General features: G+C 45.4%; 1 protein-coding gene across 1 annotated transcript in view; it reads left to right on the top strand.

Moving 5' to 3' along the window:
- Positions 1–25,576, top strand: part of ETV6 (ETS variant transcription factor 6) — a 218,492-nt gene that overhangs the window by 178,413 nt on the left and 14,503 nt on the right. Inside the window, exons 4-5 of the mRNA XM_008140416.3 lie at positions 4,756–4,890; positions 18,312–18,854. Of these exons, the coding sequence (XP_008138638.1) occupies positions 4,756–4,890; positions 18,312–18,854 (678 nt within the window). The remainder of the gene's footprint in view (positions 1–4,755; positions 4,891–18,311; positions 18,855–25,576) is intronic.

Genomic DNA, 25,576 nt, shown 5'->3' with positions numbered 1-25,576 from the left:
CCCTAAGCAGCATCTGTATGTTCTTGGTCTACAGACACTAGTAAAATTGACAAGCAACTTGCAACAATTTTGTTCACTCTCACTACTATCCATTTGAAGCAAATTGCAAATAAAAGAATAGAATTTAGAATTCTCAAATTAGGTGCTTGGATTTTCACATCCAGATCACCATTGTAAAATAGTATGTGTTTAGTTTCTGGGTTTCTGTGTATGTGTGTGTGTGTGTGTGTGTGTGTGTGTGTGTGTGTGTGTGTGCATTCATGTGTCACATGTGTGTATTCACCCAGAGGGTTTATAGGTTTTATGGGGCCTGAAGTTTATAATTTGGATGCATATAGTTCTAGGGCTCCTCCCAAGGGACTATGTAAGTGAAGGCCCCTGAAACTCACTAGCTTCGTGGCAAACCCACCTCTGTACGGGCATGCATGTACATGAACTATGTATGTACGCATGCAGATCTATGGAGGAGCCAACAAAAGCTAGAAGCACCTTTTACGGTTAGTACTAGTTATGTCTTTTCTGGGAAGACCAAGAAGATTTATCAAGAATTGAATGGGCCAAGAATTTCCCGAAAAGCGCCTTTTGAATTGGAGCCAGTGATCATTAGCTAAGTTAGAGATACCGTGCTTTGGCTCACGCTCTTTATTTTCAACAAGCAAATAAATATAACATTTTAAAATATCTTCTTTATTCCAGAGATCTCTTCGTTAGTACTACTTTTCAGAAATGCCTCCATGAATGATTTCAGAGTGTACCAAGAGAACAGGCCGGGTGTTGGCGGGATTCGGGGACCGTAGCGATGGGGAGAGGGTGGGAGGCCATCTTTATTAAGACGGTTGTAGATGGGACACATGTTCATGGTGCTCCAGAAGCCCAAGCTAAGAGCTCAAGTACATGAGATTGTAGGGCGGCCAGATTCCAGCTCATCAGAACTTTCTATCAACTAGAGCTGTCCAAAATGGTTTGCTTATCTCGTGGCCAGCTGCCCGTCACTGGAAGTTCTCCTCCAAAGCTACTTCTTGGCAGGGGAAGGGGGGCAGGGGGCTTTTACTGAACACAAGTTCGAGTCATTATAAGAAACTTCTAGAACAGTGGTCAGCAAACTCATTAGTCAACAGAGCCAAATATCAACAGCACAATGATTGAAATTTCTTTTGAGAGCCAAATTTTTTAAACTTAAACTTCCTCTAACGCCACTTCTTCAAAATAGACTCGCCCAGGCCGTGGTATTTTGAAGAGCCACACTCAAGGGGCCAAAGAGCCGCATGTGGCTCGCGAGCCACAGTTTGCCGACCCCGGCTCTAGAATCCTCTCTTGGTCTAAGACTCCAAGCAGTTATCAGGAGCATTTCTCAGCAAGCTGTTATTACTGCCAGGCATGCACACACAGAACATGCATTTAGTTGGGTCCCCATAGTAGTGACATGTTTGTGCTAAGCCTGACACATTCCCCAGCGGAGCCCTGGTTGCTGAGGAAACATGTGGATGGATGGATGGATGGATGGATGGATGGATCTAGCTGTGGCCATACTTCACTGTTTTAGGATTCAGTTTTTTCCTGGCCTGGAACCTGGGACCTCAGGCTCTTGCTCCCACCCACTAGCCAGCTGTCACAGGTGGTGCTGATGAATGTTATCTTACTAGTTCTCACAATAGGCGTGCAGTTTAGGTGAGGAACTGGCCAAGTTCCACTTGGCTCTCTCCTCCGCCTGCTTGCTCCTGCCCACTCAGAGATGAACCTCGGCTGCCTGGCTCCCTTTGCCAGCTTTGGGGTGAGAGCCTGAAGTTAAGACCTGGGCTAAAGGTCACCTGGGTGGGACAGAGCACAGGTCAGCTCCACCATGGACTTAGCCCATCAAAGGGGTGAGGTGTCCGGAGAGGCCACGAATGAGTCAATGGCCTCAGTTAACCTTTGCCCTTCCTGAAGAGGAAACAGAGACTCATTGACCGTGACCCAGATACCCCTCCTCTGTTCAATGTGTGAGATATTACTATAGTAATATCAATAATAATGATAGTAATAACAATAATGGTGGTGGTGGTAGTGGTGACAGCAGTGGCCACAGCCACAGCTAGTGTGTGCTGAGTTCTCTGTTTGCCTGACGCTGTGATGAGCTCATTTCCTCATCCACTCCTCACAGTAATCCTGTGGGGTGGATGAAGCTGAGTGAGGCCTAGAGGTGTTAAAGGACGAGCCTGAGGCACCAGCCTAGCCCCACAGCAAAGTCTCTTGCCGGCCATGTCACTGCCCTGCCTGCTCTCCTGCCCAGTCTTCAGCCACCACACCTCGGAGCTTCTTCAGCCCCGGGCGTGACCCCAGGAAGAGGTTAGGGTGTAGCAGTGCACCAGCCCCTGCTCTAAGTGCTTCAAGACCGTCCTCTCATTGAATTCTCGCAGCAACCTCTGGGGTGGATGTTGTTTGCGTTCTGCCGAGAAGTTCAGGGACTCGCTCAAGGTCACCTGGGTGGACGAGCTGTCCAGCAGCCGCGTCTGCGGTCTGTGCCATCCTCCATGTCAGCCTGCCTCTCTAGACAACTAAGTTGAACACCTCACAGGCACTAAGTTTATATTTCCTGGCTCCCCTCCCAAAATGATACACTAATTACTGACCTTTTATTTTTAATGTTTCGTTTTCAGTGTTTTGTTTTCTCTTCTTCATGCTACTCAAATAAAGCAGCGCTCAAATCCACAGGATGAAACCCAGTCAATGTGAGGTCGTGTAAATTAAGAAAAGTTTAGGAAGTCGGGCCGGGTTGGCTCTGTGGTCAAGCATTGACCTTTGAACAAGGAGGTCATGGTTTGATTCCCGGTCAGGGCACATGCCCAGGTTGCAAGCTCAATCCCAGGTGTGGGGCGTGCAGGAGGCAGGCAGTCAATGATTCTTTCTCATCATTGATGTTTCTACCTCTCTTTCTCTCTCCCTTCCTCTCTGAAATCAATAAAAAAAATTTTTTTTAAAGAAAAGTTTAGGAAGACATCACACTAAACAGAAAGAAACAGAGTATTGATTAGTGACTTATTTTTGTAAGTGGTTAAAATATGAAGTTTAAACTAGGACTGTAGTTTGGGCTCCGTGTCCTCATCTTATTGGAGACAACATTACCATGACGGCTGTGACTACTCGGTGGGGCTTCGGTGAGCTCCGCAGCCTTCCAGCTCCCAAACCCAATCACCTGTGCCAGGTTCTGCCTCCAAAGACCTTTTAGAAGCCTGGTTCAGAACACTGCTGTATCTTCTTGCCCGTTTCACTGAAAGGAAATACCCAAGTGACCTGGTGACCTCAGCTCTTTAAAGTCTTTTGCCTTATTGAGTCATAACAGTAAATAGTGGCAGTAAGTTATGTTAATAACAACCAAATTCAAAGGTAGAGGAAGGACAAAAGCCAAAGCGAAGATGCTGGGGACCTCGGGAATCCCTCAGAATAGAATTCGATGGAACTTGATTTGGGATAAATGGAAAAGGAGTAGAGGTTTACACAGAGAAAGAATTTAACAGGAAGCATTTCTCAGGCTGAGTTTAAAAGAAAAAAATAATAATATCTACAGCCCAAAATATGCAGTTAAATTAAGTTGTTAATGAAAGAGCCTGTTTAAAACGGCTAAAATTAGAGATAAAAGCCCATTGTTTGTTCCAGTTGTTGACTGCATATCTGTGTGTGGAAGGGCGTGGGGGACAGTCAGGGCTGTGGTATTTGAGAGATTAATCACCCACCCCTGAGGGGTTTTGGGGCTCCCACCTGCATTTTGAACTTGGATCTAAGTCAAAGGGGTGGGACAAGACCATGGCAGGTGTTTTTTCTCTAATTAACTTCTCAGTGGACATGTCAAACACCAAATATATCAGAACAAGGGGTCCCAGCTCAGGACACCCCCCTCCATCCTCAGCAAGGGGCTGACAACTAAAGACGATTCTCTGGAAATTATGGGACCTTGGAGCAGTGCTGTGTTGCATTTCTGAAGGAGGGAAGCATCCCAGATGTGCCAGTTCCCTATACTATCTCTTCGGTACTGAGCAGCCGTGACCAGATAGTGAATTTTTTTTCATATTTATTCTCTCCCTACCTGGGATTGGGGTGGGTAGAAAAGCATGGGTGTTATGTATGTGTGTGTGTGTGTGTGTGTGTGTGTGTGGTGTTTTGTTTTGTTTTGTTTTGTTTTTTTGGGGGGGATGATTTCTATGAAGAATCTCTGAGTTGTCATAGGGATATTAAAACTTTTCATACTCAGTGACTTCATAAATCTTTGAATTATCTGAAATGCAAGCAAAGATGGATGTGGAAAGAATGTTTTCACGAAAAGAATAGCAATAAATTAGGACAATTTAAATTTCAAATAAAGCCTGTGAAGCAGCCATTATGCAGCGACTGGAACAGTTCAGTAATGTGGGAGGAAAAAAGGGACACTAAACTATGATATGCTCAATTCTAATTTATAACGCTAGGTAGGGAATGGGGCTTTCCTCTTCATGATGAAATTATGGGTGGCTTTTGTTCTTCCTGGTTTTTGACATTTTATAAAACTTTTTTTGGTATATTTCATAATCGAAAAGTTCTATTAAAAAAATCACATGCTCTGACCTTCAGAGTTCCAAGCGGCACATCCCGTGTGTCCCCTCCGCCCTGGGAGAGTAGGAAGCGAGCCTGTCCTACTCACAGGACATGGTGAACTCAGGACAGTGCCACACGTACCGTCGAAGCTCAGTGAGTAGTGAATAAAATATTCCCATTTCTGTATTTCTCTTTCCTTTCTCTTTCCAGGTGATGTGCTCTATGAACTCCTTCAGCATATTCTGAAGCAGAGGAAACCTCGGATTCTTTTTTCACCTTTCTTCCACCCCGGAAACTCAATCCACACCCAGCCAGAAGTCATACTGCACCAGAACCACGAAGAAGGTACCCAAGGAGACTTGTCTTTCCTTGCCCGAGGCTTAGACAGATCCAAGAGGTCTCATTGTTAATTTGATAAGTTGTTCTTTTTTATGTGGTTCATTTTTTCATTCAACAAATGAATTATTGAATGCTTATTTGTATAAGATCCTGGGGGAAATGCCAAGATGATTGAGAGATCTCTAGGCTCTATGCAACTCACAATCTCAGTGAAGAAAGGAGCAAGATATGCACATGTCATAGTAGGCATCATAAAGAGGTGGCGGAAGGGGAGATATGCCCCAGTACCAGCATCAGGTCAGCTCCATGCACTATCAGCCAAGAGGCTCTGGGGGGTTCCTTGGTTGTCCAGCAGGATTCAGATAAGCAGGGACAATGTAGAGAACATTCCAAGCAGAGAGAATGGCATAGGATGGAGTCAGCCCTTGGGACAGAAAGTAATCAGATGACTTGGGTTGTACAGCTTATCTTCCCTCCCCCTCACCTCCCCACAACATTTTGTTGTGAGGAATTTTAAACATACCCCAAATAGAGAGAATAAACTAAATACAACCATGTGAGCCATCAGCCTGCTTCAACAATGATCCACACTTGGCCTTGGTAGAGCTACTCCAAGGAGGTCAGGTTGGAAACAGGATCTGGAGGATTTGGATGGAGGACAGTAAGGGGGAATCACTGAAGATGTGTGAGCAGAGGGGAATGAAAGCTGGAGGATGAAAAAAGACCCAAACCCTGTGAACTCTGTGGGGGAACAGGGGGTTCTTCTTCATGCACCAGAGGTGGTGTCCTACAGTGTGCTCAGTGTAAGTGCTACTTCAGCTGTCCCAGGTGCTGCTCTCCTGTGAGTCACACCCATCATCAAAATCATTGGCAGAAAACAGAACAGAAAACCAGACTTGCATTGTGACCCTGGACATAGTCCAAAGCAGGCATATGGGGCCCTGGCCGGTGTCGCTCAGGTGGTTGAATGTCATCCCATACACTGAAAGGTTGCTGGTTCCATTCCTGGCCAGGGCACGTGCCCAGGTTGTGGGCTCAATCCCTGGTAGGGGGCATACAGGTCATAGCCAATTGATGCTACACTCTCACATCTATGTTTTTCTCTCTTTCCCTCTCTCTTCCTCTCTCTCTAAAAAGCAATTTTTAAAATCTAAAAAAAAAAAAAAAAAAAAAAAGCAGGCATATGGGCATGGAAATAGGTATAAAAATCTTACTTTGTGCACCATTCCATTGTACGGCGATCGATGCTCAGTGCCTCTGTGGAGCCTTCCTGCCCGGATGGGTTAGCTAACAGATGTGGGGACACAAAGCAATACTTTTCAAATGGGACTTTTTCTTAGGACCAGACTCCTAGGGGACTAAAACCCTGGTCCCTTGGGGCATTTCCTTGTATTGCTAGATCACCCCCAGGAGCAGGGCTAATATTTTTGTTCTGTCATTGGCAAATTAAAAACATGGGAAGTTGTTTTCTTCATTAGCACTTCACAGAAGAGAGCCTGACTCCGGGCATCTCCACACCTCTTCCTTGTGCCAAGTGCTTCCCAGCAGGTCCCTGGCTTTGTGATGTCTCTCTCATCCTTCCTTCCTCTAGTTTTACCCTAGCTAAATTTAGCAGCTGGCCCCACCCCCAGTTGGGTTTCTTCGTTCTTCTGCTCTTCCCGCGTGTACATTTCCGCCTGCATGGTAACCAGGAGGTGGGTTTACTGAAGCTTGACATTAAGGCGAGAATTATATTACCTTGCCTGCCTCTTCAGATACAAAGGGCGTGTGATGAGTGTTCCGTCCCCCCCCACCCCCCTCCTCTTTTTCTCATTACTTAAAAAAAAAAAAAATCCCATTTGGAATTTCTATTCCTTTTTTTATTCCCAAATGTGATTGGAGACTGATGGTCTGACCTCATCACAAATCCTTCCTCCTCTCCCCGTGGCCTGATTTGACTCATAAGTAGGTGTGCTTGTCATTGTTCTCATTTGCAGGAGCTAATCTATAGAGAAAGCTGGCTTACTCTCAGAGCTACTCTCAAACCCAATAAATACAGATGTGCCCCACCTACGCTTTAATGAGCTGTGCTCTCAAGTGTGGTGGTGGAAGGGATGAGCTCAGTAGGTAAAAGAATGGAGCTAATGAGGCCAAGGTCAAGGGTCTCATCGCCCTGTGAACCAGTTAGCTCTGCTGCAGACCCTGCTCTGGAAAGTACTGTGTTCTGAGACCACTCCTTAAAGCTATCAGCCAGGAAGCAAGAGCTGAGAGTACGTGCCCTCTCCTTCGCCCGGGCAGATGCAGGGCATGCTCTCAGATGGACAGGTGGACACACAAGAAGGGAAGCTTAGGTCTTATCAGGTGTTAGCAAATGAGAAGAGCTGTACAAGACCCAGAGGCCATATGAAGAGGCTGCTGCCCCAGACTTCCCGATCCATCGGTGCCCTTGGTGACGAAGGAGAAGGACCCGACTAGAGTTCCCTGCCCCCACCCGCCTCCCACCCCTTTTCCTCCCTCCTCCACCAGCAAGAAGAAATATCCAGCTCGACAGGAACTGTCTCTGGAATCAATACTGTGATATTTACTTGTGACTAGTAGCACATTAATATGGGCATATGTTAACATACAGAGGGATCTGGCCCTGAGAACAAGTAGTTCCGTAAAGTGAAATGAAGCACAGCAAATACTGTGTCCCCAGTGATTTGTCTTACCTCGTTGGGGTACAGTGCCATGTGAAAGTGTGTAGCTCCTGACTTGGCGCAGAGAGATGTGCCAGAATGGAAGGGGAACTGGCGTTTCAGACGGGGCTCGGCTCAGCCCCTGGATAGGCTGGCTCGGCGGCCGGGCGTGCAGAGTGACACGCAAGAACAAAGCTTCATTCGGCCCCCCTGTGGCTTCACCTCATCACTGTCACCAACTTACCCAGTTCGCACATTCATGTCATACTGGGAATTTATCTCCCAACACAAAGGTTTCTTGTTTAATCCAGCAGCAGTTCCCTGCAAATATCCCATCCAAGTACATTGCATTAAAATCCTGTCCCCCCACCCCCTCCTGGCTTACCAGCAGCCACACGGCAGTCCCATAAGCTAGGACACTGGTGTTAGCTCAGAGACCCCCTCCAGTCTCTGACAGGAGAGGAAGGTGATCTTACTAATTCAAACCTTTTTTTTTTTTTTTTTTTGTAAACACTTGTCTTCTCCATGTCTGTTCTGAAATTGTCCTGCGTTGGGCAAAGCAGTCCTCAGATCACCCACCTAAGTCTAAGAGAACCTGCATCCCACTCTTTTTCCTTATTTGCTTATGGGAAGAGAGTGCAATATTATATCACTGGGTAACCTTATAAATTTTCATCCCTACCGAGACATTCATGACAATGAAATGGGATTCTAACAAGTAAGCGAGGGCAATGGGCATAAGCCAGAATCATTTTGACAAACTGGGACACATGGTCAGCTGAGATAAAACTTTCTGAAGAATGATGTCGGAAGTCAGGAAACCAGGTTCTAACCCATTATTCGTCCAGAACAATCATAAGGGCTAAGTTTCTCATTTCTCTGGCCCTCAGTTGTAAGATAGGAGATTAGACTAAATGATCTCAGATCTTTCAGCTCTCAACTCCTCACATTCTGTCCATGGTGTGAGCCTCCCTGGGTGATATGAAGATGAATAAGATGCATTCCCTACCTTCAGGGTAAAGGGCAACTAAAATATAGAAAATCCTATCAGTGTCCTGCCTGGTGTTGCTCAGAAATAGCTAAATATCTCTTCTAGACTTCTTTCCTTTTATTGTTGTGACCCATTTAATCTGCATAATATGAATTAGATATTTACATAGGAAGAAGACAAAATAAGCAATACTACTTCTTTTACCAAAACCAGGAGGCAAACATCTTTAGAAATTTCAGACCAGCAAATGATGTTGGCCTGGACATGCACAAATCTCTAGGGAGAAGGAATGAGATCTATGTTTCTTCTTTTAATCCTCACCCAAGGATGTTTTCATTTATTCTAGAGAGAAAGGAAGGGGGAGAGAAAGAGAGAGAGAGAGAGAAGAGAGAGAGAGAGAGAGAGAGAGAGAGACCTCAATTGACTGCCTCCTGTTCGCATCCTGAATGGGGATTGAACCCACAACCTAGGTATGTGCCCTGACCAGGAATCGAATCCGCAACCTTTTCGTGTACGGATGACGCTCCAACCAGTTGAGCCCCCGGCCAGGGAAATGTCTATGTTTCTTAAATGTTCTTCTTCCACTACCACTTTGGGGGACCCCCCTATAATTTCAGCTCTTCTGTTCCACCCTCTCCTATGCCCCATCTAAGAGACTGAGAGGTGATTCTTAGTCACTTTCACTTGAAAATATTTGCACGTGCAGGGCTGTGATTGTTTCTGCAACAGTGTAGGCAGTTTTAAGGTGACAGTTCTGCTCTGGGGCAGCTTTTTGCCACCAGGTGGACATGGAAAGTGGAAGTGAAGATGAGAAAAGTCAAGTGTCAAAATACTGTTTTCTCAATTCTCCTTACAACCACACAGGGTAAGAGAGTGGAGAGAAATCATGTCTTTGATGGGGGCAGAGTGGGTGGCCTACATTCTGGGATGGCCCACAGAAGTTTTATTTATAGGGTTGCTTTATTAATGGAAACATTACCTCTCCCCCTCCGCCAGCCACCAGATCCAAGTGCCCAAAGACTGTTTTGGAGGAAGGAAATCTTAAACAAGTTTAATGAAATAATTAAAGAAGATGAGATATATGAATCTGCTTTATAATAACAAAATAAAAGCTCACATTTATTGGGTCCTTTTTTGCATGTCAAACCCTGTTCTAAGCTCTTACATGTTTAAATCATTTAATCTTCACACCTAGCCTTTCAAGAAGGTAATATTATTCCCATTTTACAGATGAGGACATCGATGCTAAAGCAGTAAAGTGACATCCCCCAAATCACAACAGCTGCAAAGAAGCAAAGCTAAGACTTAACCCCAGGCCCACACGGCTCCAATACCTGCACTCATCCGCAGCATGACTGAGCCACAAAAATAATGTTCTCATTATTTTTTATTTTTTTTTAATTATTATTATTTTGCAAGCACTCTAAACGTGGAACAAATGAATGGACGTGTAGAGATTAGGATGCCAGGTCAGGTCCCCTGACTAGGTACATTGTGGCAAGTCCCAGAACGTCTGCTTATACATTTTCTGCTTCATAGTACTTGAAACTGACAAATCTAAGTAAAAATAAAAAGTCAAAGATAACTTTTGAGACACCAGTGTACGTCCTCAATTCATGATATGAAAAACTCAGTTAATTCATCACTTGGATGAATTAACCCATAGAGAGCATTGACTGCCTCAGGATGAATGGACTAGTCCAGGGAACATCCCCAGCCTGTGAGAAATGTGGGCTCTGAGTCAGGCACTGGCTTCCGAGAGCTGGAGAGCTGCCGTAGTCCTGGGGAGCCAGCCCCTCAGGACAGCTGCCGAGTGGGCAGCAGGGCACGTGAGGCTTTTAGCTGCTCGGGCCACATCCTATTACTGGTTGTTGCGAAAAGCATCCCCGCGTCTCTAGTCTCGCTGGGATGGTGTTGATGACTGAAGTGTCAAGGAGGCTGTTGGCTGGGGTCTGGCGACTTTGTAACCCGTGTTAACTGTGTAATGCGTGGTGGAGCCAGAGAGCATCACCGTGTGTCTGCACTCTGGATCCTGACCAGCTGTTCAGCTCCCAGCTCCCAGTTTACCAGCTGGGAGACTTCAGGCAAGTTACTCAACTTCCTGGTGTCTTAGTTTCCATCTGTAAAATGAGGAAAATACACCTATCAAATATGATGGATATAGGAAAGGATCGAGTTAATATGGAAAATGCCCTCAGAACAGCATCTATCACATAGCAGGCATTCAATAAATGCTACTCGTTACCATGATTTGATATTTTTTGCCACTATTTGATTGGGTTTTTTCTTTTAACTTAAAATTGTAGTTGTGGTAAAATATACATAACGTTTACCATCTTAACCATGTTTCAGTGTTCAGTAGTGTTAAGTATATTCACATTGTTGTGCAGTGGTTGGCTGTTTGATGTCTTACATTCAATTCCAATGTTCTTAACCAATCCCATTATTGCCGCTACATGCTCTTTGTGTAAACACCGCATTTGTGCATTCCGGACATAAGAAGGGCCTTTTCCCTACCCAGGCCATTCTCCTGGAATTCCTTCATGGGTTAACCGGGCACCGTATGTAATATTATTTCTAGGGTAAAATACATTTGAAGTCCCAGCCTTCATTGCTTTCAGGACACAGCCCACTTTGAGAATGAGTTCTGCGTGTACTCTGTGACGTCACAGTCCCTGGCACATGCTAGGTCCTCCATGAGCCTTTGGGGCCTGTTAATCTTCTGGGTCTCCTCTCACATGTAAGAGCTATAAGATGAACCTTTTTGTGCTCCTTTCAATTCTGGGATTCTTGGATCTGACAGGAGGTCATGAGGTTCCACCAGAGGAAGAACAGGCCCAGATCTTGACTTCCTGCCGTTCCCCGGGGAACCAGCTAACAGCATCTTTTCCCCTTACCAGGCCGAATTCCACCCTTGCCTAACTCCTTTTCTCTGCTTTCCTTCCTTTATTTCAGGGTCTAGGGCAGCATGACCTTTTACTCTCTGACCTTTGTCCCCTGATGCAGCATTGGATTGTGATGGGGAAGTGTGGAGCCCCTGGGTGGTGCAGAGAGCCTCTTGCCAATGGTCTAGACTCAGCCTACTTCAGGGAGGACCCACTCCCTTCCCTGCCTCCTCTGGCATCCTGCAATGGTAGAGGCTGCTCTTAGCCCAAGGGCTAGCTGGCTCTCTTCAGCCACAAGTTTTAGGGACAGGTGATCCCTCAGATGCACGAATAACTCTCACAAGGTGGTCTGGAAGTCTTCAAGAAACTTCCTCTTACCACTCGGGAAATGTCATCTGACTTTTTTGAGATAAGGGCACTGGGAGTCTTGTGGGTTCACTCCCTGAGGAGGAGGGCCTCATTTGACGTTATCTTGTTCTTTCCTCTTTCCAGCCCTCCTCTGCCTTATCTCTGTGCCACCCTGACCCCATCCCTGTAAATGATTTACAAGGTGGACACCCACAGGGCTGATAGACTCGTTTGAAATCTGATCCCTTGATTTCTTCATTTACATCTTTTGTGGTGTTTTATTGAGACTGAGGGAGACTCCTTCCTCTACCAAGCATGTCAAACTCACAGTCAGCGGCCTGGTAGCCACGAGTTTGACATGCTTGCAGTCTACACCACCTGCCTGCAAAGGGCAAAAACAGCATACAGCCCAGAGCACCTCCACGGCCCACAGACCTGCTTCTGCCCTCTGTACTGAGCCCCTGGCAGAGGTAGCCTGTTCGAAGGCCTTCCACCCACAATAATGAAGTTGAAACCTCAGAGTCCTGCAAGTTATCTATGTTGCTTCTTTCAGTTTCTTTCACCAAATGCTTATAAAATTCAAGGAGCTTACTTATTGTGTATGACCTCAAACATCTGTGAATCATGCCCTGCAAACTTGGGCAGTTTTAGTCTCGGGCATTCAGTAGCATTGGCAACTTGTTGAGATGAATAGACTGAAATGGGCAGGCAAAGGGTCAGTGGAAAGCCTCAGCTGAAACTCTTGGGAAAGGAGTAGGGGATGAGGGTTGTATTAGTTTTCTAGGGCTACAATAACAGAGAGCCACAGATAGTTGATTTAAACAACGTGAATTTATTATCTCACAGTTCTGGAGGCTGGAAGTCCAAGATCAAGGAGGTGTGGGCAGAATTGGACCATGAGGGAGAATCTTTCATGCGCCCCTCTTCTAGCTTCTGGTGGTTTGCTGGCAATCCTTGGCTTCATCTTCACATGGCATGCTCCCCGTGTGCATCCACTCTTTATTCAGCACCTGTAGTCTGTTGATGAGTGTGTATTTTTATGTGTCTTTTAAATTATTATATTATTGAGAGCAAGGACCACGTTTTCTTACTCTTTGTATATTCTGCATCCAAGACACTACTTGAAATATAGTTGACATCACACAAGGTTCTGTGATTCAACTCATATTTTGTAATCACTGTGGGGCAACATCATGCAGTGTGTGTGTGTCTGTGTGTCCAAATTCCCCTTTTCATAAGGACACCAGTCACATCGGATTAGGGCCCCACCCTATGACCTTACCTTAACTGATTACGTCTGCAATGACCCCATTTCCAACAAGGTCACATTCTGAGGTACTGGGATTGGGACTTCAGAATATGAATTTTCTTTGAGTGAGGAAAGTACAGTTCAACCCATAGCAGGTGTTACAACACTTAAGTTTGTACACGAAATCTGTTTTGAGTTCTACCTCAAGACCTAGACCCTTTAATCTCCATATAGCTCTTTATGGTTCCCATGAATCTTTTACAAAATTCTGCTGGGAAATGGTCCCTTCTGAAAGAATGTGGAACAGGAGACTGAGGCTGATGAGAGAGGCTGACCTGCCGGGCCTGTTGATTTGCATCTCCCTAACTTCTTATCATCGTCCATGGCCTCAGGGAAAGCATGCTGGTGGACGTATGATCCTGTGCGTGAGGTATAAACTTGATCTTAGCCTTTGTTCTACTCTGGAGATTTTCCAGTCAAAACCCATGACTTTAACCAAAGGCAATTTGTTTTTGTTCTGTTTTTTTAGGTTTACTAGTATTCATTATTTATAACATGATTAAATTGGGTCAACTTTTAGTGAATTTTAAATAGAGAAACTTTTCTAATAGGTAAAAAGAAAGAGGAGAGCCCTAGGGGTTGGAGTGTCGGCCCTTAGATAAAGGGTCCCGGGTTCGATTCCAATCAAGGGCACCTTCCTTGGTTGCAGGCTCGATCCCCAGCCCTGGTCAAGGCACATGGGGGAGGCAACCAATTGACCCAACATTGATGTTACTCTCTCTCTCTGTCTCTCCTCCTCCCTTCCACTCTCTCTGAAAATCAATGGAAAAAAATATCCTTGAATGAGGATTAACAAACAACACCCCCCCCCCCAAAAAAAAAGAGGAAAAAAGAAATCAGACCTTTTTTTTTTTGTAATCATCACATTTATTTATATGATGATTTTGTAATCATCATATTTTGGGCTGTTTGGTAGTGAGAAGGGATTATATGTGTCTAAAAGAGACCTACTGGTACAAAGAGAAAGGTTTGGGATCAGAAAACACTTTCAACCAGAATGGGTTCTCTACCAGCCCTTGGTCTTTTTTCCCCTTCCCTCTTCCTTCCACGCCCACACTAACTATGTGTGGCTTTCCCTCCCTCTTCCTTATGCATTTCCCTCCCATATCAAGACCTTCAGACGGAGGGCAATGTGGATAACTTCCCAGTTTTCCAGATGGGCAATTCACCAAGAACAAACCCAGACATCAAGGCCAGACCAAAAAAAAATCTTCTTGTTTTAGACAGAAGACTCCTACATCTGGGGGATTTAATGCACCCACTGTCCGCTCGGTGCATTTCCTGTGTCCGGAGCTTCTCTGCCTGCCGGCTCTGGTCTCATAAGTTTCCATACCCTGCTGCCAACTTATAATAACAGAGGCCGCAGACAGCAGGGCAGGAACGTCATCGCCCTCTCCATCCGTGGGCGCGTGCTTTTGCAAACTGAAACAAAAGCTTGGAAGACCTCATTGCAGGCCTTTCAGCCTTGACAGTGGTTGTGCCCAGGCCACCAGTTGCCTGGAGTTAAAACCCTCGGATCCAGTTCTCTACCATTAATGTTATCAACTTCATCAAGTACTTCCTCTTTGAGTGGTGTGTGCAGGGAGAGAAATAAATCATGCTCCACCAAGTCCTGTTCCTGCCAGATCCTGAGTCAAAAGTAAAATTGGAGTTGATTATCCAGAGCACTATCTCCCTCCTTTATTGTTCCCAACGATCTGGGCAGGAACAGAGAGTGAAATCTCTCCAGGACATTACATCAGTTCCTCTTTTACCCTTGGCATGAAAGCTCTTCCTCTCATAGTCCTCCCAGACTTCCTAAGGCTTGCCCTGCGTGCACACCCGTACACTGAGCCTTGAAGCCCAGGACATCAAAGGAAGCTTGTAGGTAACCAGACTACTGGCCAATGCCTGTGTCATTTTGCAATTTGTAAGACGGGAAATGGATTCAGGAAATAGGATTTTTCAACACATGGCCTTCATCATCCTTAAGTATTTTTAAAACCTTAATAAGCTTTTAAGGAAAGGCAGACATTCTGTAAATGGCATTTAGAAGAAAAGATATGAAACTTCAAAATGCAACTATCTTAAATACTTGCTTACGACGGCCATATTCTGTGACAAATGACAAGTGTTCATGGCTAGCAGAATCGAGATCCATATTAGCTATGAAAAGAATCATCCCCAAAAGATTACAGGTCATTTATATCATACTAATAATCTCAGCTATTAAAGTTAATACCATGAGTCCAGCCAGTACCTTGTAAGCATTTATTTGCATTTGGGTTCAAGTGACGAAGTTAGTACTTGTCATCCCAACCTGTATCATTGCAAGATTGATTAAGCACTTAAAAAAACAACAACACCTTTTTATAGTGGCAAATATCAAACTGATACAAAAGTAGGGAGAATTATACTGTATAATGAACCACCATGTACCTATCACCAGCTTTAAGGATCAATTGTGGCCATTTTTGTTTCCTCTATGCCCCAAGTACACTCTGATTCACCTTCCAGATTATTGTAAAGCAAATCCCAGGTATATAATTTCATCTGTAAATATATCAGCACAGGTCTGAAATGATAAGGACCTGTTATAAAATCATACAGAGTTATTACATCACCTGAAAACTAATAGATCTTCAGTATCACCAAATACCCTGTTAATGTTCACATTTCCCCAACTATCTCATCAATGTTTCTAAGTTTGAATCAGAATCCAAGCAAGTATGTAGGGACTCTGTATTATTTTATACTGGTGCCCGGGACATGGATTCATGCACATTGAAAGGAAATTAATTAGAAGGTGGCTGGCGGGGTGGGACTGGGCGAGATGGGCCGGACACACCCTGGAGCCAATCTCCTGTGGTCCCTCCCTAGGGCTGCGCCAGGGCTCAAAGGGTGTCTATGGAGTGAGCTGGGTTCCTCCAGCAGGTGGCGTCCCTCGGCCTGGCCTGCGCTCTCTGACATCCCCTGAGGGGTCCCGATTGCGAGAGAGCAGTTCTCGGGTGACACACCCCAGAATTGGGCTCCCTCCTCTCTGGTTCCGGGTGCATCACCCAAGAACTGCAGCTGCCAAGTCTCTATAGCTTGGCAGCTCCTGTGTTGAGCATCTGCCCCCCCTGGTGGTCAATGCACATCATAGCTACCGGTTGGAGTGTCTGCCCCCTGGTGGTCATTGCGCATCATAGCTACCAGTCAGGTGGTCGATCGGTCAAATGGTCATGTAGGCTTTTACTAGTATATATATAGACTCCTCTGAAAGATGTTGATTTTTATTCTAACAGGCAGTTAAATGACTAGCCAGTCACTTTGAATTTGTTGAGTCTTGATCTTACATTTAGTTAGGACAGATCTGCTTCAGTTTTGCCTTTAGCCATTGGGTAAATCCCTTTGTCCTAGAGCACTATCCTTACTCATAATGTGTGGCCATTCTGGGTTAATACACAGCCTGAGATGCTTACAGAGCTTTTTAATGGAACTTAAAATCCAAATTCTGTCTTCAGTACAGTGGCCAGTAGCTGAGATTTCTGCTCCTATCTTTCAATCATCCAGCTGTTGCTTTTCACTGAGCTCCTTAGAGAGTTTCCCCAGCACATGTGCTATTCAGAGCACATGTTAAAGATTTGAGGAAACTCTATGTGCCAGTTTAGTGATATTCCCTCTGAAGCTCTCTTTATGAGACTTGCTCTCTCAATTTTTTGCCATTCTGGCAGCCATACCTGAATCCATGACACCTCAAGCAACCTTCAAGTCATTTTCTACCTGCCCCACATTACATGGACAATCCTCAGGGCAAAAGCTCTGCAAGTTGGTATCTCACTCTGTGCAGTTCCCTCTTTCAAGAGTGAAATCCCCTTCAGTTTTTTCCATTACCTTCAGATAACTTTTAGAAATGCCTTCTATCCAGATTCTGTTATTTCTACGTGTAGGAAGGTTAGTTCAATCCAAGCCACTCTGCCATTATTGAAACTGGAATCCCCTTCTTCGTTAGGAAAATGGTAGCATACTATAAATACTTTACCTTGCTTTGCTTGTCTAACCATAGAGCCTAGAGACCAGCGCTTAGCAGAATATTGAGATACTCCTCATTCCATTTTATAGCCGCATAGTCCTCCACTGTTTAGAGGTATACTATGACTTATTAAACCAGTCGCCTGCTGGTAGCTATGCCAATGAGACAGTTTTGGGAATAGATATGGCCAGAAAAACTTCATGAAGATGAGTGCGGGGCCCTATAGAAAGCTCCATTTTCATAGACAGATTTATCTCCTTCCTATTCTTAGCAGGGACTCAAAGCCAAATGTATGCTAGCTCCTCTCTCCACCCAGCCTACAGAACTACTTCTGTTGCTGAGCTGTGTATACTTCTGGGTTGTCCTTGCTCACATGTGACCAGCTTGAAAGTTCAAGTGGGATGGGGTGGAGGTATGTTACTCCTTTTTACTGACCTCTACCCGTCTTTAAGCACCTGTGGGTAGGGTCTGCACACTCAGAAACAAAGTGATCCTAATTGTTCTTTCAAGTACAATCGGATTGTCATTCTGTACATTCGCCCCACTATTCATGCTTAGAGCAGGTTAGGTGTTACTTCCCCCCTCCCCCCGGTTTGTATATAGAAAAGTGGTAGATATTGCAGTTGATACATGGGTTCTAGAATCTGATTGGAGTCTGGTTCTAATCCCCTTAACTGGCTCTGTGATTTTGGGTAAATTGATTACCTCCTTTATGCCTCCATTTTTTCACCTGTGAAGTAGGATTAAGGTAGTTAGTATCTGCTACTTAGGAGTGTTGTAAATTTTAAATAGTACAATGCAGAAGCTAGGATATAGTAATTGCTTTATTATTATTATTATTATTATTATTATTATTATTATATACCCATAACTCCTGGAGATAGAGAAAATGAAAATTTGCTTATGAAAATGTAAGTCCGTGAAAGCATCTAGAGAGAAACCCTTAAGGACCCTGAAAGCCACATGCAGTCAAAGGTAAAGAATGAAAGTTTGGCTTCCTCATGTTTGTAAGCCACTAGCAGGTGATTAATGGAATGTTTGTAGACATTCTTAGCTGTCTAGTGGCAGGGAAAGAATTCTAAGTATGTGCACTTGAAGTTTTTCTAAGCGGGGAAAACAGCCCTGCATCCTGGGCGGAAAGCGGCTGCACTGCACACCTGCCCCGTTCACCGTGGAGCTGCAGTGAGGTCCCTCCCCTGGCAGCTCACCGGGGGCTCTGATGGTCTCTCCCTGTGCTCCACAGATAACTGTGTCCAGAGGACCCCGAGGCCTTCCGTGGAGAATGTGCACCACAACCCTCCCACCATTGAACTGTTGCACCGCTCTAGGTCACCCATCACAACAAATCACCGGCCGTCTCCTGACCCAGAGCAGCGGCCCCTCCGGTCCCCCCTGGACAACATGATCCGCCGCCTCTCCCCAGCCGAGAGGGCCCAGGGACCAAGGCTCCACCAGGAAAACAACCACCAGGAGTCCTACCCCCTGTCGGTGTCTCCCCTAGAGAATAACCACTGCCCTCCGTCCTCCGAGTCCCACCAGAAGCCGTCCAGCCCCCGGCAGGAGAGCACACGCGTGATCCAGCTGATGCCCAGCCCCATCATGCACCCTTTGATCTTGAACCCCCGGCACTCCGTGGATTTCAAACAGTCCAGGCTCTCCGAGGACGGGCTGCACAGGGAAGGGAAACCCATCAACCTGTCGCATCGGGAAGACCTGTACATGAACCACATCATGGTCTCCGTCTCCCCGCCCGAGGAGCACGCCATGCCCATTGGGAGGATAGCAGGTAAGTGGGTGCTCCCCTCTGCCGCCACTTCAGCCTCGGGCAGGCCTACCAGAGCCCTACTCTCTCCTGAGAACTTTGCAACCAGCCTCACACCATCCCCAATTAGGTCCCCTCCAAGGCTCTGAAGGACTTCTGCCTGGATAAGGCGAAATCCCTAATGGGCTAGTTAATGAGCTGCTGGGACGAAGTGGTTAATGAGCCTCAGAAATGTTAAGGAACAAATGTCCTACATCCCGCTTATAAGGAGAGTCACGCCAGAGTCATGGCTAAGCGAAAACACTTAAAATAAAAGGTTTATGAGCATGTTAATGGCCCTGTCCTGAAGTTTCCAGCCGCTAATTAATAACCAGACACAGCATAAAGAGCCTTTGTCTCAGGCGCAGGCCTGTAATCCACCCTGTGGGCAGTAGCTCAGCGCAGCCTTCACTTGGGAGGGGGCAGCGGAGAAAAACAGGAGGGTGGTGTTGGAGGCTGGTGTTGGGTCATTGGGATGGAGGAAACCACTCTTGAATTCTTTTACGATGACAAGCCCAGATTTGTTTCCTAAGACAAGAAACACATCGCATTTTTGCGCATCTTCCCGTAATTTACGTGAAGTCAGTCCAGAAGCTTAATCCTCCAACCGCTCGGCAAGATTAGCTCTTTGCCTAGAGCGTCGCTCTATTCCGGAGACATTTGTTGAGCACTGATATGCGCAGATAAACACATTAGGAAGCAGGGGACACAGAGCTGATTTGACACAATTATTTCTTCAAGGAATTTAAAATGTACTAGGAGAGACAGATGGGAAAACCACTAACTAAGATATAAGGCCGAATGAAGTAAGTCCTATGTCCCATTCATTCAGTGCACAAGCATTTATTCACTTATTTATTACTCACTGTGTGCTGGGATAATTAAGTACTATGGAAGCAAAGCAGAGAGAAGGCACGTTTTGACGGTAGGAATTGTGGAAGGCTTAGCAGGGAGGTAGCTTGATGCTGAAGGTGATTTGTGTTTACTGGTGGGAGGAATGCATGGAAGAAGGAGGGGAGGGGTCCAGCCTGTTCAGGGAAAGGTGAGAAATGCCTCCTCTTCTCCCTCCTTCTCCTCCTCCTCCTCCTCCTCCTCCTCCTCCTCCTCCTTCATGAGCTGATGCCCCAGGACCATGGTTGGCAAACTGCAGCTTGCAAGCCACATGCGGCTCTTTGGCCCCTTGACCTTGAGTGTGGCTCTTCCACAAAATACCACGGCCTGGGCGAGTCTATTTTGAAGAAGTGGTGTTAGAAGGAGTTTAAGTTTAAAAAATTTGGCTCTCAAAAGAAATCTCAATCGTTGTACTGTTGAAGTTTGGCTCTGTTGACTAATGGGTTTGCCGGCCACTGCCCCAGGATAAAGTGCCAGCTGCACTCCAGGGTGGAGCAGTGCTCCTGACACCTCAACAGCCTGGGGCCCTATAGGCTCCTTACTTTAATCACCTCCGCCTCCACTCCGTGTCCCTTCTTTAAGTTGTTTCCAAATGTTTCTCTGGCCCCAAATGCACCTCCAGTGTTGTCTCAACTTTATTGTTATAATTTACATCAGGAATGTTGAATCAAGCAAATAAGATGGCAAAGAAATATGACTTATGTGTTTTAAAAACTATGAAAAATGAAATGATCTATGTCTGGGATTTGATTCAAAATCATCCCGCAGAGTCGGGCATGAGGAATGGATGGAGTCTGCCTAAAATAAGGTCAGCCCTGAGCCAATGGCTGTGTGGCCAGGTGATGGATGCCTGCGGGGGGTGGAGATTACTGTTCTCTCTACCTGTATGTATATATAAGTATTACTTTAATAATAAAAAGAAAAAAGAAACTGAAAAGAAGAGCAGGGGAAAAAGAAGCAGAGCTTAGACAAGTCCAGGAGAAAGAGGATGGGTCAGCACAGTACCGTGAATAACATGACGGGTCTCGTGCTGTTCAGCAAGGCCCTTCTTGTGTTGTTTCTCGCACGGTCTGCACAGCAACACTGGACATTTGCAGATACTTCCTCCTTGTTTATAATTCTCTTTGAGGTAGCTTATTGCCGCTGTATTTGTTTTATATGGGTCATTTGGAAAGGGGAAACTACAGAGGAAACTGAACCCCAGAGAAGCAGAGGTCAAATAGGGGTCGGGTGGCTGCAGGACGCTGTCCGTAGTGCGGCCCGCTGGGTGGGGGCTGCCTTCCTCTGAAATCGGTTTTGTCCGCCTCCTCTGTGACGCTGTCCTCACCACAGCCTTCTTAGGAATCTAAGATAAGTCTGTACCGAAAGAAAATTAAGGTTTTCAGACTTACAGAGTTATTTTTCCCTTGTTTAGTAGTTTTTAAACTTTAAAATATTAGTCCCTTAAAAATGGTGCTACTTTTTAAATTCTTGTTCCCAAACTTCAGAATTGTTGGCCAATGGATGTAGTCTCATCAGGACGATGCTCCATGGAATATTGTACCAACCAAGCGATGAACCTGGGTGCCTATGGATGCCCCCTCTCCCTTAACAGCATACAGAAAAGGGGATTCGATGCTTTTCTTGGTGACTCTAGGAAATCACAATATTCCCGTTAAATCATGCAGGGCCCAGACCCTTTGGAGGAATGTAAGAACTCATGCAGTATGATAGAGTCCCCTAAAGTTATTTATTATGAATGCTCTAATGGTATATTCAACAGTTTAAACATCTCCCGATGTATGTATCAACTAATACCAGCAAATTCAGGAGTAGTTCACTTAACTAAATGGCACTGTTTTTCTCAGTGAATGAGGGGATTGGAAAATCTACAATGTAACTCCAACTCCAAAAGTCTATGATCTCATGCTTAGTCTTGATTCTGTATCTCTCATCACAATTCTAGGCTCCTTTGTGTCATTTGAGAGGTCCCTGCCTCTCCACCCCAGTACTTCTGGTGTCTTTTTGGATTACTCCGACCCTTGTAAAATTGATTCTGTTTATTGAAGGTCAAATTTATTGGGTGATTTCTATGTACAGTGCCAAGTTCTTTCATTACTAAACAGCCATAATAATCTTTCCGATCCCTATAAAGCAGCTGTTAGATGAGAAAACTTAGTTCCTTTAGCTTTTTGAATGAGCACAGAGCAGAAAGACATGAAGGTGACATGAAGGTGCTGTTGAATGTCACTCTGATGAATATCATAGCTGCAGGGTATGAGTAGAAACAACTTATGAATGTTGATCAAGTAGTAAAGTCGAATTCTTATCCACTCAGATATAATTTGCTCAGGTACCCTAGGATTTATGCATGTGGACACCTGCATTTAAGGCACTTTACTGCACTCATGGGTGTTTAAAGAGGTGTAGACATGTTAGCTGTAAGTGCAATACTGTAATTGGTATCGGCAAAGGACTCCTATTAAGTAATACAGGAGGTATAAGCAGGCATATCAGGGAAGGCTTCATGGAGGGGGTGGCTTTTAGTGGGGCTTAGATGAATATTTCGAATGTGGACAAATGGAAATTAGAGAAAAAGCGGTCATTCTAGATGACAAAAACTCCAAACAAGATAAGGCCCCCTATATATATTTACTTCAGTTAAAAATGTAAATCTAAGAATCCAGGTCTATTAAAAATCCATCCTACTTCATCAATCCTTTATTTTTTCACTGTTTAATATTGAGACACGCCATACAATTAAGAGATTACATGCAAAATTATGACAGTTTACCTAGGTATTTATCTTGTGGCAAAACTAAAATAATCAATAAAGGAAATGCAGGAGGTAGTTGACAACTTAAATACAAACCGCAAATTAGATCTATTTAAATATCACATTCAGCTTATTTTTAAAGGTGTTTTTTATTATCCAAAGGATAAGATGGACTATTGTTGAGTTTAACAAGTTGGAATGGCTGGTGTTTCTGGAAGAGAGTTCACACAGGCCAGAGTGAGACGAGGTCCTGGGTTCTATTTTTTATTGAATAGCTAACGGTGTGTAACCATGAGCAAGCTGCTTCTTTCTGTGCTTGTTTTCTGTGTATTATCCTCAGGAAGGAATTGCTGGGTGGGGCAGGAGAGGAAGTCAGCATCTGCCAACCTTCTAACGTTTCTCTCAGCCCGTAGACGTTTTACTGGTCTGTGTCTCACCGACGTGTTTTGTGAGCAAAGAGTTTGCTGGCAGAGAGCTCCACAGTTGACAAGGTGCAGCTCTGGTGAGGCCATGAGTCATGCTTTCAGTGTATATAGACAGTCACTTTTAGAACCCGATGATCTCAAAGCTAGAAGGGTCCTTTACAGATGAGGAAACGGAGATTCACACACATCAAGAGTCCAGCCTCGAGCTTCCATCCAGCGTCCTTTCCAACACACGAGTCTCCTTCTGACCTGGGCCTCCAGACCAGGGGTTGGAAACTCTGCCCCGAAGGCCAAATCAGCTGCCACCTGTTTCTGTAAATTGAGTGTGATTGGCACACAGCCTCTCCCAGCCACCTAGTACTATCTGCGGCTGCGTTGGGTGCTGTGCACTGCAAGGCAGAGCTGAGTAGCTGCAGCAGAGTTGGTGTGGCCAGCAAAGCCTAAACTACTCATCCTTGGCCTTTCACAACCAGCATTTGCTGCCCCCAGCCTCGCTTACTTGTCTGGTGGTTGTGCTTGGAATCATAGGCGTAAGGCAGCATGCAGAAGAAGAAAACTGTCCCTCCTCAAAGCAATTACTTGCGCTTTAGAGAATGAGGCATGCCTAAGACCTGTGCGAGCAGCAATAACAATGAAGTAAGAAAGGAGACAAGTTCTAAGCTGCAGACTGTTGGCAGACCAGCCCGGAATGATTATAGTAACATCGTCAACACAAATACAGTGAAATAAAAGAAATTATTTCGTCCTGGCCAGTGTGGATCGATGGTTAGAGTGTTGGCCTGTGCACCGAAGGGTCACAGGTTCGATTCCTGGTCAAAGGCAAGTACCTGGGTTGCGGGTTCACTCCCAGCCCCAGCGTGTGCATGCAGGGGGCAACCAATCAATGTGTCTCTGCTATATCAATGTTTCTTCCCCCTCACCCCCCCGCTCTCTCCCTCTCCCTCCCTCCCTCCCTCCCTCTTCCTTCCCCCCCCCCACTTTCTCTCAATGGAAAACATATCCTCGATGAGGATTAACAAAACAAACAAAAAAAGAAAGTATTTCTTTGCATACTTGAATTGTATAGTTAAGTCATTCGTTCATTTATTCCAAAATCATCATGTATCTCTGTGTTCACCTAGAAAACTTTGTTGTTCAAAGTTTTATTTGTTATTCAAAGTTTTCTAGGTAATGGATAGAGCTTCTCTAAACATTGCCTCTTTCCCAGCCTAGGTAATACCCTTTTTTCATTATGCCATCAACAAACTAAGCTACCGTTTTGTTTTTAAGTGCAAACAGCTAAGTCTTAAAAGAAAAAATTTAAGTCATTTTGGCTTTCTCTTAAAGTTCTTCAATTCCATGAAAACCTGAGTGATTAGACTTCCTATTGGCTTGTCCCTTCCTTGGCCTTAATCCAAAAATCTGCCAAGGAAGCAGGATTCATTGGCAAACTGCTCTAGAATCCATCCATAGCCCTCATTTGCTACACGGAAGTGAGGACTTTGAAGGTCTGTATAGATCTGTTATTCAGAGTCCATGACCATCCAAATGGAGACTATGTTTTGTCTTGTGCTTATCTCACAGCTTTTGTTTAAGTCTCTCCTTTGCTTTGCAAACATGAACTTCTTCATGGTTGGTGAGGATTTCATTGGTTGGTTGATCCTACAACAAACAGATAAGACATAGAATCCCCCCGCCCCCCAGGCCATGTTCTCTCCCTCCCCAGCCCTCATGTAACACACATCATTGCAATCGTTCCGGTCCTCAAAGGGGCTTTAAGAAATAGGTTGATTATCTCTCAAGCTTACATTTTTAATAGAAACAAAATTCCAGTTGGGAGGCATCGAGTCTCTGTATTGTGTATTTGTCACCAGGCTAGGGCTGTACTTGCTTGATTTGGTTGTATTGACTGGGTGAGTTTCATATGCACAGAAAGTCAATCCTGGATGCCTCAAATCTTAAATCGGATGAAGGAAAATGAGCCTGAGACCCAGGGGAAGCCGTTGAGGCTCATCCTCGGCGGGCTTCAAGGGGAAGTCCCTCCTCGCTCTTTCCTCTGGCTTCCTCCCCAGCAGTACTTAGTGCTGGCGAAATTGTTTCACATGAGGCTCATGGACTTTTCTATTACCAACTAGAGGCCTGTTGCATGAAATTCATGCACAGGGGGTTGGAGGTGTCCCTCAGCCCAGACTGCACTGTCTCCAATCTGGGACCCCTGAAGGGATGTCCGACTGCCCTCTCACAATCCAGGACTGCTGGCTCCCAACCGCTCACCTGCCTGCCTGCCTGATTGCCCCTAAGCGCTTCTGCCTGCCAGCCTGATCACCCCTTAACCACTCCCATGCCAGCCTGATCGACACCTAATTGCTCCCCTGCCAGCCTGGTCACCCCCAACTGCCCTCCTCTGCGGGCCTGGTCACCCCTAATTGACCTCCCTTACAGGCCTGATCACACACAATTGCCCTCTCCTGCAGGCCTGGTCACCCCTAACTGCCCTCCTCTGCATATCTAATCGCCCACAACTGCCATCCCCTGAGGGCCATCTTGTGGTGGCCATCTTGTGTCCACATGGGGGCAGCCATCTTTGACCACATGGGGGCGGCCATCTTTGACCACATGGGGGTGGCCATCTTGTTTGTTGGAGTGATGGTCAATTT

The sequence above is a fragment of the Eptesicus fuscus genome, chromosome 7 (assembly GCF_027574615.1).
Source record: "Eptesicus fuscus isolate TK198812 chromosome 7, DD_ASM_mEF_20220401, whole genome shotgun sequence".
Lineage (NCBI taxonomy): Eukaryota > Metazoa > Chordata > Mammalia > Chiroptera > Vespertilionidae > Eptesicus > Eptesicus fuscus.
This window is presented reverse-complemented; position numbering and strand designations above follow the sequence as displayed.